General features: G+C 45.3%; 1 protein-coding gene across 1 annotated transcript in view; it reads right to left on the bottom strand.

Moving 5' to 3' along the window:
• Positions 1-5,331: 5,331 nt before the first annotated feature.
• Positions 5,332-16,081, bottom strand: part of LOC146179256 (calcium-activated chloride channel regulator 3A-1-like) — a 45,601-nt gene continuing 34,851 nt past the window's right edge. The window contains exons 9-13 of the mRNA XM_084578931.1: positions 11,640-11,942; positions 10,694-10,912; positions 10,205-10,478; positions 9,539-9,715; positions 5,332-5,714 (exon numbers count right to left, since the gene is read on the bottom strand). Coding sequence (XP_084435057.1) covers positions 5,347-5,714; positions 9,539-9,715; positions 10,205-10,478; positions 10,694-10,912; positions 11,640-11,942 — 1,341 coding nt within the window. The 3' untranslated portion in view covers positions 5,332-5,346. The remainder of the gene's footprint in view (positions 5,715-9,538; positions 9,716-10,204; positions 10,479-10,693; positions 10,913-11,639; positions 11,943-16,081) is intronic.

Raw genomic sequence — 16,081 nt, 5'->3', positions numbered from 1 at the left:
GACTGCTGCATAGCTATCATGTTGCGGCTCGTGGTAAGTTGCAGGAACGTCGGCCGTGAAGCTGACCGGTTGTGGAGCATGGTATGGCTCCGAAATAGCTGCCGCGTTGTCGACGGGGTGAGACTGGTTACATGGTGCAGACGGAGATAAGGCATACCGAATTTCATTCCTGACGGTTTCCACGAGGGCCTGTGATGACTGAGCCTTCGTAGCCGTAATTCGCTGGAGCTCCTTAAGGACAATTTCTCTAATGAGGTCTCGAAGAGCGGTCCTATCGGTTGCATTCAGTGCCGCCGCAGTCGTCGAAGCACAGTTAACGGGTCGGTTATACTGGCGGCACCGATCTTGTAGGGCTCGCTCTATAGCAGTAGCGTCCTTAACGAACTCACGGTTTTAAGGGGGCTGCGTACCAAGCCGGCAAACACCTCTTCTTTGAAGCCATGCATGAGATGCCGTAGCTTCTTTGGCTCACTCATATCAGGGTCGGAACGGCGAAAAAGGCGAGCCATGTCTTCCGCAAACATAGCCACGCTCTCATTTGGCTTCTGCATGCGCACTTCAAGCAGGCGCAGCGCATTGTCCCGTCGGTCAGTTCTCGCGAAAGTGTCGACCAGCTGGCAGCGGAAGTCATCCATGTGGATAAACTGACCTCGTGGTTTTCAAACCACGTTCTAGCATTATCCTGAAGGGCAAAATAAACGTTACAAAGCTTCTGGTCTGCGCTCCACTGGTTGATCTTTGCCACTCGCTCAAACTGGTCGAGCCAGTCCTCCACATAGTCAAACGCTTCCCCGCGAAAGCACTCTGGCACCTTGGTGTTCTGTAGAGTCACCGGCGTAGGGTTGGTATGTGCCATGGCTTGGGAGGTCTGAGGAACTTGGGCGTTTGAGGAGTCGTTCGGCAGATGACTGTACTCCGGCGCTAGGCCTAGAAGGCGGCGGCTAGCACGATGGACAGGCGTGTCGATGTTTGGGATCCGCTGGACCTGACGGTGTTCGCTGTCGCTGTGCTCGCCGCTGATCTGCCCAGTCCTGCTGATCTGCTCAATAAACCCCCATCTTACAATATATATATATATATATACATTTTGTGTGTGTGTGTGTGTGTGTGTGTGTGTGTGTGTGTGTGTGTGTGTGTGTGTGTGTGTGTGTGTGTGTGTGTGTGTGTGTGTGTGTGTGTGTGTGTGTGTGTGTGTGTGTGTGTGTGTGTGTGTGTGTGTGTGTGTGTGTGTGTGTGTGTGTGTGTGTGTGTGTGTGTGTGTGTGTGTGTGTGTGTGTGTGTGTGTGTGTGTGTGTGTGTGTGTGTGTGTGTGTGTGTGTGTGTGTGTGTGTGTGTGTGTGTGTGTGTGTGTGTGTGTGTGCGTGCGTGCGTGCGTGCGTGCGTGCGGAAACAGCTAGCGCGGTCGATGGAGGTGAGATGACTGGACCATGTGCGCTGCTTCCTGTTATTCCTCCATTTGTTTACATGTTGAAGTACAAAGTTAATGTGCTTATCGACGGCTTGTCCGCAATGGCTTTAGTAGACACAGACGATACCGTTTCTATCATGAGTTTAGCGTTTAGGAATCTTTTATTGCACAAAGTAACGTTCATTTCCGACAGAATTGCTGACTTTTATGTTATGAGATGTTGCATCCTAGCTGTGCATGAGTTGCTGTAAAACTTGTTCCAGGGGCAAGGAATTCCGGCGGAATTCGCTTTGAAGCCTCGATCTACAGGCGACGCAATCTTGCTAATTGACTTCCTGAGTACGTGCGGTGCTATACAATTGATTGCTGGACGAGAGGGCTAATTGTTAAGAATTCTCATCCTCGCAAACCTTTGTAAGAGTCAACAAATTGCGAAGAAGTTGTGTGTGTGCCGATGCAGTGGTACCGCCCCATTCTGCAATACACGTCGAGGAATCCTTCTCCTGCACCACTAACGTCTCATTTGACAGCTGAAGAAAGATGTATTGATTTTCTTACCGTGAGATCAGGGCTCTCGCGGTATGTGGACTATAAATTGCTTGCCAGAACCCTTTGGTTTTCCGGCGAACTCGAAACTAGCCTCATGGAACGCAGCTGTTCTATACCTATGTGGATCTAGTCACTCATCCCCCTCACGACCGCGTTAATCACACTCCTGCTGACCAGAAGCTTCCGCTGATCACTATCCTGCTGACTAAAAGCTCCTTCCAATGATAATCAACAGTGTTGTCGTGTTGCAATCTTGTTGCGTGATCAGCACATCGTTGAGCACATCAAGACGGCCGACCTTGATCACTCTCTTGTGTCAGGATGCCTACGTAATAATTTTGCAAGGTCTTGCGCTAATAATAGTATGAACACCGCTTCTGCTCATTGCATGAACGCTAAGCCGAATATCAGGAATATAAGTTCTGCAGCGAAATCAATTTACGCGTTTTCTTTGTGCAGTCTAGTCTTTCCTGGACTTTTTTCGGTGCTAATCGCTTCCGTTCCTTCTTGAATTTAGGCTTATTTCAGACATTTGCATCCTACGGTCTCAACATAGCCCTTTTCACAAAACTTTCATATCCTGCACGGTGTTATTCTAAGCGCAAAGTATCGAGTCTATTCCGTTTTTCAGCTGCTACTTGGGTTCTTCCGTGTTTACTTATTGTCCTCCCATTTGCGAACCAAGGTGCTCAAAATAAAAGTGGTAAACTAACGTCATAAATACACAAACATAATTTACTGCCTCTTTGTTTTCTGGATGTGTGGCACCACCCCTTCTCCGAAGAATTTTCGCGCCGAATTTGAGAACATCGAGCTATTTAGAGCAACTGAAAGCAACTGAAATGAACTCATTAAATTTAATCCCCTTTGCTACCTCAATCAGATAAAGTGTTCAGTTGGCGCTACTTACGTTTTCCTACTATTTGCTATATTAGCAATATTTTTTGAAGACATTATAATTTTATTCGGCGAAGAACCCACTCTCAGAAACAAATCTCGACAAAGCCACAACTTATTGACGTACTGCAACAAAGGCGCAAATGCCTTCAGATCCGCTTCAGAAATTCCCAGTTCTTTTCGTACCACCTTGTTCACAGCGACGCAGTCGTCCGTTGCACGTCCAAAGATTGGTTAACGTAGGAGTCATCCATTCTTTTGTTTGAGTTTCTCTTGATTAGGACTGCAACCACAATAGCAACTACGATAACGCCAGTGATACTGCCTATCACGATCCACATCCGTACAGGCAGAAACGCACCCGACTCTTGGTTACCCTGGGCACCATGCGCAGATGTAGAGGCTTCCACAGTAGTGGAAAAAGGCATTTTGGTCGTACTTTCTGTGGTGGTCGACACTGGTGTGCTTGCCACCGTAGTGACGACCTCTGTTGGCGTTCCGTCTGTCATTTCCTCTGTTGTCGTAGCGGCTGTGCTTGTGGCCAGAGAAGTCGTCACTGAACGAGGTACGTAACCCGTCGCAACGACGTTCGATATGCCAGACTTCAACCCGCCACTGTTGGCGACCCGGCATGCCAGACAGGCTCTCCATTCAATAGCTCCATCTGGCCGAGTCCTGGCGAATGCTCGTGGCAGAGAAAGAGTCACTTTGTGCACGGCCCCGGACGGGAGGGGGTCAAGGTTGCCTTGGGCGATGTCACTCTTCTTGATCTCTGCTTGATTCTCGAAGTCCGAATACAACTTTTTGAAGGAACTGCTAGCTCTGATTTCTATTAGAGAAGCTGAAAAAGAATGCAGTTGAAAGGTGTGTAAAAAAAAAAGTGATTTGATGACAAATCAGGACGACCTTACAAGAAAGAGTGGCACCTTGTGAATATCGAGTCTTCGCGAGCCCCCGTTTGAATCAGTATGCGTGCAAAGGTTTGTCTTATATATTTACCTGTGTAGCACAGCCTTCTCACTGTCATGTTAGCCATGACAATCGCGATAGGTAAGGCTTAGTATAGTGACTGGCATGGTCTATATGTCTACTAACTCAGTCTTTGCAGCTAAAGAGTAATGCCATTTTGAGCTACGTTTTCAATGTAATCCCTCTGATTATGTTCTAGTGACTGTGATTGATGCAATATCACCAGCTTTAAATCTTCATTTTAACTCTAGCGTACGCGTAGTAATAGGCGTTATAGCACACCCTCCTAACTTTGCCGATTGTTATTTAGCAATGCTTCGGGGTTACATTATTTCACGTGTGTCTCCATTCTCTGTTATGATTTTATTTTGAAACATATTGTTAATTAGCCCATACAATAAGCATAAATAATATATACATGCTGCATAAGCTGACAGGACGTTACGGTGCGGCACTTAAAACAATATCTCGCGTTTCTCGCTGAGCGCAACGAGCTCTTGGTCATTTGATGGGGCTGTACCCTCTCCATATCCTACTACTAGCTAACAAAGAAAATAAAGTTTATCCTCCTTTCTAAGCAATAAAATGATAACCCCTCCCCTTCCTTTCCAGGTTATTGAATGAGAAAGATTTATACAATGGCAGTGCCTATTGCCGCGGAAGTTTTATCCTCCTGTCTAGAAGTTAATTTAAGCATTGATCGGCCCCAATGTATTTTGCATGACAAGTTCCCATTCCCAGCATTTGCAAGCGAATTTCCTAAACGTTTTCGAATTCTAATGTAGCGTGTAGTTGCGTGTACCTTTTTGAAGAAATACTTATATCGCTAATGCCTCGCTTGTTTCTGTGTATGTGATTCAGCTGGAACAATCCATCATCTCCGCATAAGCAATCTTCGTTCGTAATTGCTGCCTCAGCAAATTCTTTAGCTAACAGTATTGAAACAGAACAATAACACTTGCCGGGGGCTAGTTGGTGCACGTTACTTTGATAAAATGTGTCCCCAAAACGGACAACACTCAAAAAGAAAAGAAGAGACAGACAGGACAGGCGGCACCAAAACAGACAACACTTAGACAGAACGGGCGCCCCTCCTGTCTGTCTCTTTCTGAGTGTTGTCTGTTTTTGTGTCACATCTTTTCAGTAAAACAGAAATATTAATTCTTATTTGATATCACGTATGTTTGCTTTAGCCTCGCCGCTGCTTCCCGCATGGTTTTACCTTTTTTTTCTCTCTCTGCGTCTGATTTGTTTCATTCTTTTATTTCTTTATTTCTTTGATGACTTTATTTCTTTAATAAAAGCTAGGCTATGCTCTTGATGTTCATTTTTAGAGCCCTGGTTCCGCATACACAGGGGTCTTATAATGAATGAGAAATTAGTTTTATGTGTACTTCTCCTGCAATAATACATGGCATCTGGCACGAAAAACTCAAGCTGTTAAACAGAAAACTAAAATTATTCACGGCAATGAACCCTGTACGTTTCTTCCATCAATTCTTCACATATTGATTTTTTTTTATTTAAAGGTGTCTCATAAAAATTGCTTCTAATATCATTTCCGGACTTCGCATCCATTCAAGCTGTGTCCCTTGATGCTTACCGTTCCCGGACATCAAGTGGGCTCCAGGCCACGTCCATGTGAGCGATACCAAAAGAGTGCCGTTATCTCCTGGCAGTACTGAGACCACTTTAAGGTCCCAGATGTTCGCTGGAGGCACCTGCTCTTCCAGAATTTCTTTCGTCACTAGGAAATATCCACATGACGCCACCGTCTGGAAGGTGCCGCTGTCTTGCCCATCAGTAGAAGCTCCGTTATTCTCCTCGACCGTTCTGTTGACAATAATGAAGTCGTCCAAAGGGTACCCAAAAGGAACATCGAGGACTGGATCTGCGCACAGTGGTTCCCAGAAATCAGTACCCTGGAAAAAGCTCGTTTCATTTCGTTTGTGCACTTCAACATCCCAAAGTGACACAGGATATGCGGGTGCCGTAGTGTAGGGCTACGGAGTAATGTCGACCACCTGGGATTCTTAAACTTTCACTGACATCACGCAGTACAGGAGAACCTTGCTTTTCGTCTCCACCAAAGAGAGGCCGACGCGGTTGGGATTTGATTCCGCTTCATCGGCTTACGCTTAGCCACCACTAAGCAATTTTTATAACCTTCTTGCCCAGCATGACGGGGCTCGTGACATAAGAGGCACCCGACACTGAATAATCACAAAACGGTCACCTTCCGCAAAGTTTAGTCGACAAGCTTTTCAAGCTCAACCCCTGTATGCTACAAAAACTTAGCTGGCATGCTGACTGTTCAAACAGTGCAGATCAGGTTAGATACAGGAAAGGTTTCCCATAAATGCATGCTAGGCCTGTCATCACCGCCTTATTTTCACCATATTGCTGCGTTTATTCCCAATTGCCTGTCTTTATTGTGACTGAGCTACTGTAACCTGTTTCTGGTTTCCTTCAGCTCATATGTCGCGTGACGCTAGCGTGAAGCAAGGCAAGCAGACATTTTATTCAGTGTATGTGTGGGGACATTCAGATAGCGAAAGCTTAAACGTGTTTGCCCTTACAGTATAAAATGTTTTATTCGAGAGCCACTTTCAATGCTAACTGTGGAACATTGCCTCTTTTCACAAGAATAAAAACAGGGGTAAGGTTGCGAAGGGAGGGAGGGGGGTCAGGACTTATGGATGGATTGAAACTAGCCACACTGTGGATGGAGTGAAACTAGGCTCTTTAGGCATGTTTTGAATGCTTTAGGAAGATTTACGCTGTTCGACTTTTTGAATTAGAAGAGACATCAAGTTTCGCCTTAGAGTAAACACAATATATCTACAACACTGTCTTTACATTCCACGATTTTTCATATTTTCTGCTTAAGCTAGTTTTAGGGGAAAGCAAGGTGTCACTTCTCAGTAGACACCTTTACGCACTTGGGTCAAGTTTATTAGAAACCAGCTAAACGAAATTAAAAGTCGCAGCACGAAGTAAGGCTTCCGCTCTAAAATTATTGTAAAGTGAAACATTCAATTTCAAAGGCGCACATATAATAATACGATGATAAAGAAAACGCATTTAATTACGCCGCTAAAGGCTTTCCGTGAACCCCAGATCATAGAAACAGGAATGGGCAGTAGCAAGGGTTGTAAAACATATGCTTTAGCGTAAGGGGCAATTAGGTCTTGTTAACGCTCACGTTTCTAAAAATCCTTCTGCTATATTCATTATCATCATGGTTAGCCTAACCACATCTGCTGTAACACGCAGGATACTTCCGTATATTTAGCTCCCTGCTCCTGTGGAGCCGGCAGAAACTGCTACTCAAGTATTCCCTTTGAATCCACTTTGTTACGTTCTACGAACATTGGTTTGTTACGCTTAACGACCATCCCTAGTTCCCGGTTAGATTAAAGCCCCATCTTCTTTACAGGCACAGGAAGCTGCAATTATCTTGGCAATCTCCTCAAGCACCGTCACACTAATCTTTATTGATTCAAAAACAGCAATCCGCAATTTCGCTTGAAGGAAGACTCACACTTTCTATGGGTAACTGCTCATTCGGGCTACCCTGGAAATGATGCAGCCCAAAATGCAGCTCAAGCCCATGTCCAGCAGGCCAGCTACAGACCCAGGCAATACACGCGAATGCCCCGAAAATTATAACTCTTCTCTCCACAACAGAGAGCAACGGCTTCAGTACCTCCCCCAATTCTCTGTCTAAACATAAGCAGGTGACCTGGCGCAAGCTCCAGTCTCACACATCTCCATCTCCATCTCACATCACTCGTATCCACATCGGCCTTTTCTTTCATGTAGGCACGCTCTGCGGGACACCTAAAGACCAACCGAAATTCAGCCTACCCTGTACATTTGATCCAAGCTCCAGTCACCCTCAGAATGGCAACTAACGCACATGGAGCGATGGGAGATCGGGGTGCCCAGCTCGGACCCGGCTGCACAAAAGTAGCTGGTGAACTGGGGTATAAGAGTCGCTGAGAGCCACGACCTCTTGGCCTCCCTACGCGATATCGTGCTGACCCATCAGTACAGACTGTAACTCCAGGCTAAAAAATCAATAAATATTTTTCCCACCACCACCACCGCTTACATTTCCTTCTCGTTAATTGCTACCTAAGGCTACCTTGCTCTTTCTAATTTCAACTCGCATGCCGTTAGCTATCGTTTGCTCTGTGACCAACTCCGCTATCGCATTTTCTCTAACCGTTACAAATATAGTTTATCTATACAAAGATTGCTATTCTGTCCCCAAATTATAATCATCCCAGTGCGTTAGACTCCGCATCTATGCCCAACAACTGAGTACCACGTAAGCGCTAAACCAGTCGGGCGTCTTTTGACGTTTGAGTGATACCAAGCTAGTTGTCATGGCAACTGTAATGCTAGTCGCCTCGTTGGTTGCCACAGCAACTGTGAGGCCGCCCGTTGTATAGAGCCGTTGTGCCGCAGACTTTAATGCGAAAACACTGCCTCACATGGCGAAAGCCAACAGAAAATGGCCTGCCCTGCATATGTCAACCTCGGACAAAAACGACAAATGCCGAAGCAGGACGGATTAGAAAACAGCAATGTCTCGACGGAGTGAGTACGAAACGTAGCCAACGGGAAACCTAAAGCCCCGCGTGCAGGTACACTGTCGCGGTGTACATTGCACGTCGTCACCTCTATAAACTTTCACACGTGCGCAACAACTTTCGCCCGTCCCCCTCTTTTAAGTACGCTAAAGCCTTACCATTCTACAATATCTCCTTCAGGAATACTAAAGGCTCCTAAACAAAAACGTATACAGAATTGAACCGTTTATATAATGCAACACTTTATTGGGATTAATTACACCAAACGAGCACCTTCAGTTTTACGATGTTATGCTGTCTGGCATATTTCGGGGCCGGACTTAAAACCTTACTACCCCGCCGGGGTGGCGCATTGGTTATAGCGCTCGGTGGAGGCGAAAAGCAAGGCACCCGTGTGCTGTGCGATGTCAGTGCACGTTAAAGAACCCCAGGTGGTCGAAATTTCCGACGTCCTCCACAACGGCGTCTCTCATAGCCTGAGTCGCTTTGGGACGTTAAACCCCACAAACCAAACCAAACCAAACTTAAAACCTTACTGCCCAAAATGAACTACCCTATTCGTATAAAAGTATATAGTTCGCTAAGTAGCTTATCATGATCTACGTTGCTTTATATCAGTGATTTTTCGATACTTGCCTAGATTGTTTGTAATGGACCAAAAACCTCATCATGGCACGTGCACAGTTTTCGCAGTGACAAGCCGAGCATTGGGCTTCACAAGCTGCTCCATCTGACGGATGGCGAGGCAATCGACATAACGCCTCCGTGGTTGGGCGCGTAGCGAGCATGCTTGAAAGGGAATGTTCATTTGCTCGCCACATTATTGCTACAAATAAGGGCAGCTTGTAAAATCGGCGCTCGGCACGTCTCGACGAAAACTGCGCACGAAGGTGCGAGTGGTTTTTCGACTCTAGAAAGTCTAGCCAGGTAGCTAGATTGCCAAATCACCTGATAAATAACGTCCTCTGTGCTATGTCACATTGTGAACGATATCTGGGCTCGAACAGGACATTAGATTTCGCTCAGAATTTTCCTTAATTCCGGCCCCAAGATATCTGCTCGGTAGAACTTTACGGCATATGGTATTTTTTCAAAAATGGAATGATGAACTCACCCGGAGTATCCGAGAGTAGAGGGGTGATGGCATAGGTGCTGCCCGAGCCGGGCTTTGGGTCCACAAGTCGGGTGGTCTTGTGGCTGGACACATGTGCAGTGACGGCGTGCCTGCCTTTCCCAACGAAGGCAGCGAAATATCCACTGTAGGTGCCATCATTTGCTTGTACGTCCGGATCTGTGGCGGCAGCATGCAAGGGCGCAAGAATGGTTTGAATGAAAGTAAAATGAACGACATGAAGGTCTACGAGGTTTCAAGTACGCAAAACAGCGCATTATGTAAACATGAAAAACTGCTTATTGCAACGATCGCACGTCTTGTTGTTGATTTTTTTAATATCTCTGCATTTTACTCAATTTGAGTTCGATCTCTTTTCCTTAGCCTCTGCTCTTCTGCCTCTTAGGGGAGAACCGGTAAGATTCAGCTCGCTTCTCCTGGGGGATATACTAGTGAGCAAGTCACGACATAAACTTTCCTGCCAGAGCGCTGCATCCTACTCTTATTCTTCAGGTTATTTCACTCGCATGGTTTGGATCAGCTTCAACTATCTGCCCTAAGTCGAAATACTCGATGTACTCCTCTTACATAAACCAGGCATCACCTCCTTTACTTCTAGAACACATCCCCAAGACGGGGAAAGCCGGACAAAAGAAAACACATTCGTACCTCGGCCTTTGTCATTGAGTGGAACGTTAACCTTGGGCGCTTGATTGGGTCTGGTGACCTCTGCAGTGACGTCAGCGTTCAAGACGATCTTCTTTCCCTTTCTCACCTCGGTAAGAATGATTGCATCCTTTGGTTTTCCTACTTCTGTAATAGCCATTTGGCAGGTTGCCCGAATAGGCTCGTTATTTGGGTCCTTGGCTTGAGACCTCACTTGGATGTTGACCTCTACTTCGTCACGACTTGAAGTTTCCAAGTGAAGAGTCCACTTCCCTGCCTTTGAAACACCCAATAAGTCTCATTAGTTTATTTATTAAATCAATCAACCGCGATGATCTGTTTTAAGGAATCAATAATTCAATAGGAAAATTTAGCACATTATCAATTTATCAGTCTAGTAGCGTAGCCGTTAATTAGAGACACAAATTCGGTACAGTTTTGCATTAAATGATGATTTAGACAAAAAAATATTAGATTAAAACAATTTCGAACCTCTGCAAGGCTTGGTATTAATATAGTCATTATAGAGCCTTTCTCCTCCACACGGCAATCTTGGCACTTTTTTCCGTTGGGATGGATGAGCCATGCTCTGATGGAAGCACTCTCAGGTTGCACGCGTTGAATGAGGACGACAGTGTTGCTGCCCAAACTGTCTTCCAATACGAAAGTATCATTTAGACTGCCTACAAAACGTCTTGAGGTATCCATGACCTGGAAGTGAAAGGACAAATATAAACATCACTGTTTCGGGACCAACGTAAGTTGAGCGCCGGCTCTCAGATATTGCCTCTGTGTTCAAGAGTGGCTACTCCGAATGAAAAGGCGGTGTTAAAGGTGTCTATTTGTAACCGGAAGCTCAAGCATCATCCTATTTATATCTACGTGTCAGTACCTGCGCCATCATTGAATAAGATCAAAGAAGTGGGGCAGCGGGCAACTGTTTTCCTTTCTACAAAAAGCAATATGGAAAAGCGACGATGTAACGTGACCGCGATGACACGGAGGTTACGCATTCCTCGGTTGGTTACGTCAAGCTTTAGCTTCAGTTTTGTAGGTAATAGCTGACGGGACGATATATATAGAGCAATTTTATTTGGCCCTGTTAGCTTTAACAACAGACAAATTCCATGCTGTCAAAACTTTCTGCGTTCAATATTTGTTACCTTCCACTCGTGATAAGTGCCAGACAGCGTAGCAGGTATGTATAACCGTCATCATCATTTACACTGTTAGGCATAAATTCCGAATAGTGTTCTTTCAGAATCGTTATGTCGCCTAAACTAGGGCTTGATGATTTGCCTCATCGACAGGTGCGAACCATGAGAAAGTATATAGAGACAGTTATCATTCCTTTCTTTTTCCTTTGATGCAATACCTGGTCATATACCTTCAATCATGCCCTCTATATGCGCGTCACGAAACTAGTATGAGTACCTACCATTGTGTACCTTCCAGAAGCTTCGTCCGTCTGGCTAGTCGAAGCTTCCACAAATGCAGTTTCAATTTTAAGCGCCGTATTTCTTTGCAGATCCTCGAAGAAGAACGCTTTTCCCTTGGTAGCAACAGCTAATTTCTCAAGTTTGTTGTCTGCCGTGGTCCCTAAAGCCATAGTGCTTACTTCAACCTTGGTTGCCACGACTTTCGGCGTAACGTTGGCCAGATTGGGAGCAATATTTTCTTCGCCGTCGCTCATCAGCAGGATTATGGCGCCTTCCGGAGTCTCATCAGGTGTGGTTAGTACCTGCAATTATAGAGTGGATACGTTTTTACTCTTTGGTTTGGTTTGGTTTTGGGGGGTGTAACGTCCCAAAGCGACTCAGGCTATGAGAGACGCCGTAGTAGAGGACTCCGGAAATTTCGACCGCCTGGGGTTCTTTAACGTGCACTGACATCGCTAAGGCTCCTTTCACAGAATGAGTGAACAGGCATACGTTTATGTGTTTTGCACGCCTCAGCCGATATTCAAAAAATGTCGAGGAGGAAACAAATTTGTCTAAACAAAAGTAAAAAGATTATTTAGAGTGTGCACAAATTTCAGCGTCCCAACAGGCGCAAATGTGTTAGTGCGGGTAATAATTATTAGTAATGCGACAAATGGACAGATTGAACATTGATATCTTGGGTATCAGCGAGCTCAAGTGGACCGGAATAGGAGAATTTAACTTCGGCGACCATTATGTCTTTTATTGTGGGCACGAATCCAAGAGAAGGAATGGGGTCGCTCTCATAGTAAACAGAAGAATGGGCAAAGCAGTGCTAGGGTACAACCCCAAAAACGACCGAATGATTTCACTTCGGATCCAAGGTCACCCTTTCAACATAACAGTTATCCAAGTCTATGCACCGACCACTACTGCTGAAGAAGCTGACGTTGAGAGATTTTATGCGGACCTACAATGCCTTTTAGACCGCACCCCATTATCGGACGTCGCGTTTCTCATAGGAGACTGGAATGCTAAGGTCAGGAGTGAAGAAATATTCGGAATTATAGGCAAGTTCGGTTTGGGCGAGCCAAATGAAGCTGGGCAGAGGCTAGTAGAGTTTCTTCAAGAAAACAACCAGACCATAGCGAGTACTCATTTTCAACAGCACAATAGGCGCCTGTACACATAGACTTCACCGGACGGTCTGTACAGGAATCAGATCGATTATATTCTTTGCCGGCAGAAATGGAGAAGCGCTATACAAGACGTAAAAGCAAGGCCTGGGGCCGATTGTGGCACCGATCATCAGCTTATATTTGCCAAAATTAAGCTTCGATTGAGGAAAACGCAGAAAACTAGAAGGCCTTTCAGGTATGATCTGGATAAAATTCCATTAGATTATGCTGTGGAAGTGAGGAGTCGATTTCAAGAATTAGATCTAGAAGACAGAGAGCCCGAAGAGATGTGGACTGATGTTCGTGATATAATACAAGAAGTTGCTACTAAGATAGTTCCAAAGCAAAAGAAATGCAAGAAAGCAAACTGGTTATCTGAAGAGGCTTTGCAAATAGCTGAGGAAAGGCGGATGGCAAAAGTTATGGGGGAAAGAGAAAGATACAAGGTTCTCAATGCGGATTTTCAGAAAAGAGCAAGGAGAGATAAGAATGCCTTCCTGAACATACAGTGCCATCAGTTGAGGACAACAGCCAATAAAGGAACACAAGAGCTCTGTATAAGACGATCAAATATATCAAAGGAAGCTTCTGTGCTAAGCTGGGCGTGATAACGGACAAACGAGGCAAGGACCTCTCTGAAACCTCAGAGATAAAGAAGAGGTGGCAGGAATGCACAGAAGAACTGTACAAGAAGGACCCGAATGTGCAAACCCAACGTAAGACGGTTGTGATTACTGAACTCGAGCCGGGCATCCTGAAGAGTGAAGTTGAATGGGCCTTAGCCAGCCTTGCTAAGGACACAGGTAGCGGAATTGATGGCATTCCAGCTGAGTTGCTTCAAACCCTCAACCATGACGCAGTTAACATTCTGCATACATTATGTCAGAAGATTTGCACAACCGTGCAGTGGCCACAGGATTGGAGGAGGTCAGTTTACAACCCCATTCCAAAGAAAGGCAGTGCCAAAGATTGTTCCAACTACCGCACGATCGCGCATATTTCGCATGCTCGCAAGGTGATGTTGAAAATCCTCCAAGGTAGGCTGCAACAGTATGTGGATCGGGAGCTTCCGGGCGTGAAGGATGGGTTTCGCAAGGGCAGAGGTACTAGAGACCAAATTGCCAACCTTCGCTGGATCATGAAAAATGCAAGAGAGTTCCAGAAACCCATCTACTTCTGCTTTATTGATTATGCGAAAGCGTTTGACTGCGTAGATCACAGCAGATTGTGGCAAGCTCTCCAAGAGATGGGAGTTCCAATTCACCTCATCAGCTACTCAGGAACCTGTATGAAGGGCAAGAGGCGTTCAATATTTGTTACCTTCCACTCGTGATAAGTGCCAGACAGCGTAGCAGGTATGTATAACCGTCATCATCATTTACACTGTTAGGCATAAATTCCGAATAGTGTTCTTTCAGAATCGTTATGTCGCCTAAACTAGGGCTTGATGATTTGCCTCATCGACAGGTGCGAACCATGAGAAAGTATATAGAGACAGTTATCATTCCTTTATTTTTCCTTGGATGCAATACCTGGTCATATACCTTCAATCATGCCCTCTATATGCGCGTCACGAAACTAGTATGGGCATGGTCTTACTGATTGGTTTCCGATTGAGAAAGGAGTGAGGCAAGGCTGCATACTGTTGCCCCTCCTATTTAACCTATATGCAGAGTGCATCATGAGTAAGGCCGGTCTGGACGAGTCTTCAGCTGGAGTGAAGATTGCTGGAAAACGTTTCAACAACCTTAGATATGCGGATGATACCACTTTAATGGCAGAAAGCGAAGTGGAACTCAAGAGAATTCTGATGCGCGTACAAGAAGAGAGTGAGAAGTTTGGGCTTAAACTGAACATTAAAAAGACAAAGATCATGGCGTCTTGCCCTTTCAAGTCCTGGAGCATCAATGGACAAGAAGTGGAAGCTGTGACAGATTTTCTGTTCTTGGGCTCCAAGATTACCTCGGATGGAGACCGCAGCCATGAAATTAGGAGACGCCTGCTTCTGGGAAAGAGAGCAATGGTTAGCCTTGACCGCCTAGTAAAGAGCAGAGACATAAGTCTGCCAACCAAGATCCGTATAACTCGTGCTATGGTCTCTCCAGTTGTGATGTATGGATGCGAGAGTTGGACTGTGAAAAAGGCTGACCGCCGAAGAATTGACGCGTTTGAATTGTGGTGCTGGCGAAGACTCTTGACAGTTCCTTGGACTGCCAGAAGATCAAATCAGTAGATATTGTCGACCATAAACCCCGACTGCTCATTGGAGGGTCAAATTCTAAAGTTAAAGCTCAGCTACTTTGGTCATCTGATGAGAAGAGAGGAGTCGCTGGAGAAAGATTTGATGTTGGGAAAAGTTGAGGGTCGCCGGAGAAGGGTTAGGCAGCGAACGCGATGGTTAAATGGCATCCTCGAGGCACTGCATATGAAGTTATGTGATGTTAGGAAGATAGTGAGAGACCGGAAAGCGTGTCGTGACATGGTCCATAGAATCACGAAGAGTCGGACACGACTGAACGACTGAACTGAACTGAATGCGAAGTTTTAAAGTAATCCTAAAAAAAGTGCCGAGTGATAACGGTGGCGAGGGGGCAGAATGAAGGTAACTAAGTTTTCCAAAGAGAGGGGTTATCGGCTTTGCATTTGTCTTGAAAAACAGTAGACTAGCCTGTGGCGACAGGAACAAGCCTTCTGCGCTAATGTCGCAGATAAAGGCTGCAGGTCGACTGCGCTCGCATTAAGGATGAAAATGGCAACGTGTTTTCCAGATAATACGTGTCAAGCATTGACATTGATTTTATTATTTTAGATCGTTTTTGACAGAGAGAAGATTAATCACGGAATGGCAAAGAACAAGAAACAAACGTCTAGTATTCATTACAATACAGATATTACTTCTTGGCCAAGGGCCAGAAGCATAGGGATTATCCCACTTGATAGAAATTGCGCCAAAGCTTTCATCGCATGGGGTACAGAGCGAACGGCCTAGTAGCTACGCTTTTCACTTGCAAGCTACCCTGCAAAGCAGTCATGCAATGCGTGCTATTCTTATTGGCTCATGTGTTTTGCAGCTTTCGTAGTGCTGCAAAAAGCTTGTGAAACAAAGTATAGTTTTCGGTATCCTTGTCTTTGATTTAAAGGTCTGGCAGATGGGCATTTACTAAAAAAGCTGATTGCCAAAATCAAGAAAACAAACAAATGTTTACAAAAAAATTCTATATTACAGGAAGAACTAGTATGGGGCCATTCACAAGCAACATCGCCTGATTGTGATGGCAAAG

Source organism: Amblyomma maculatum, chromosome 9 (assembly GCF_055883805.1).
Source record: "Amblyomma maculatum isolate TAMU_Amacu chromosome 9, ASM5588380v1, whole genome shotgun sequence".
Classification (NCBI taxonomy): Eukaryota; Metazoa; Arthropoda; class Arachnida; order Ixodida; family Ixodidae; genus Amblyomma; species Amblyomma maculatum.
Note: the sequence above shows the minus strand (reverse complement) of the source record. Positions and strands in the feature narration are given on the sequence as shown.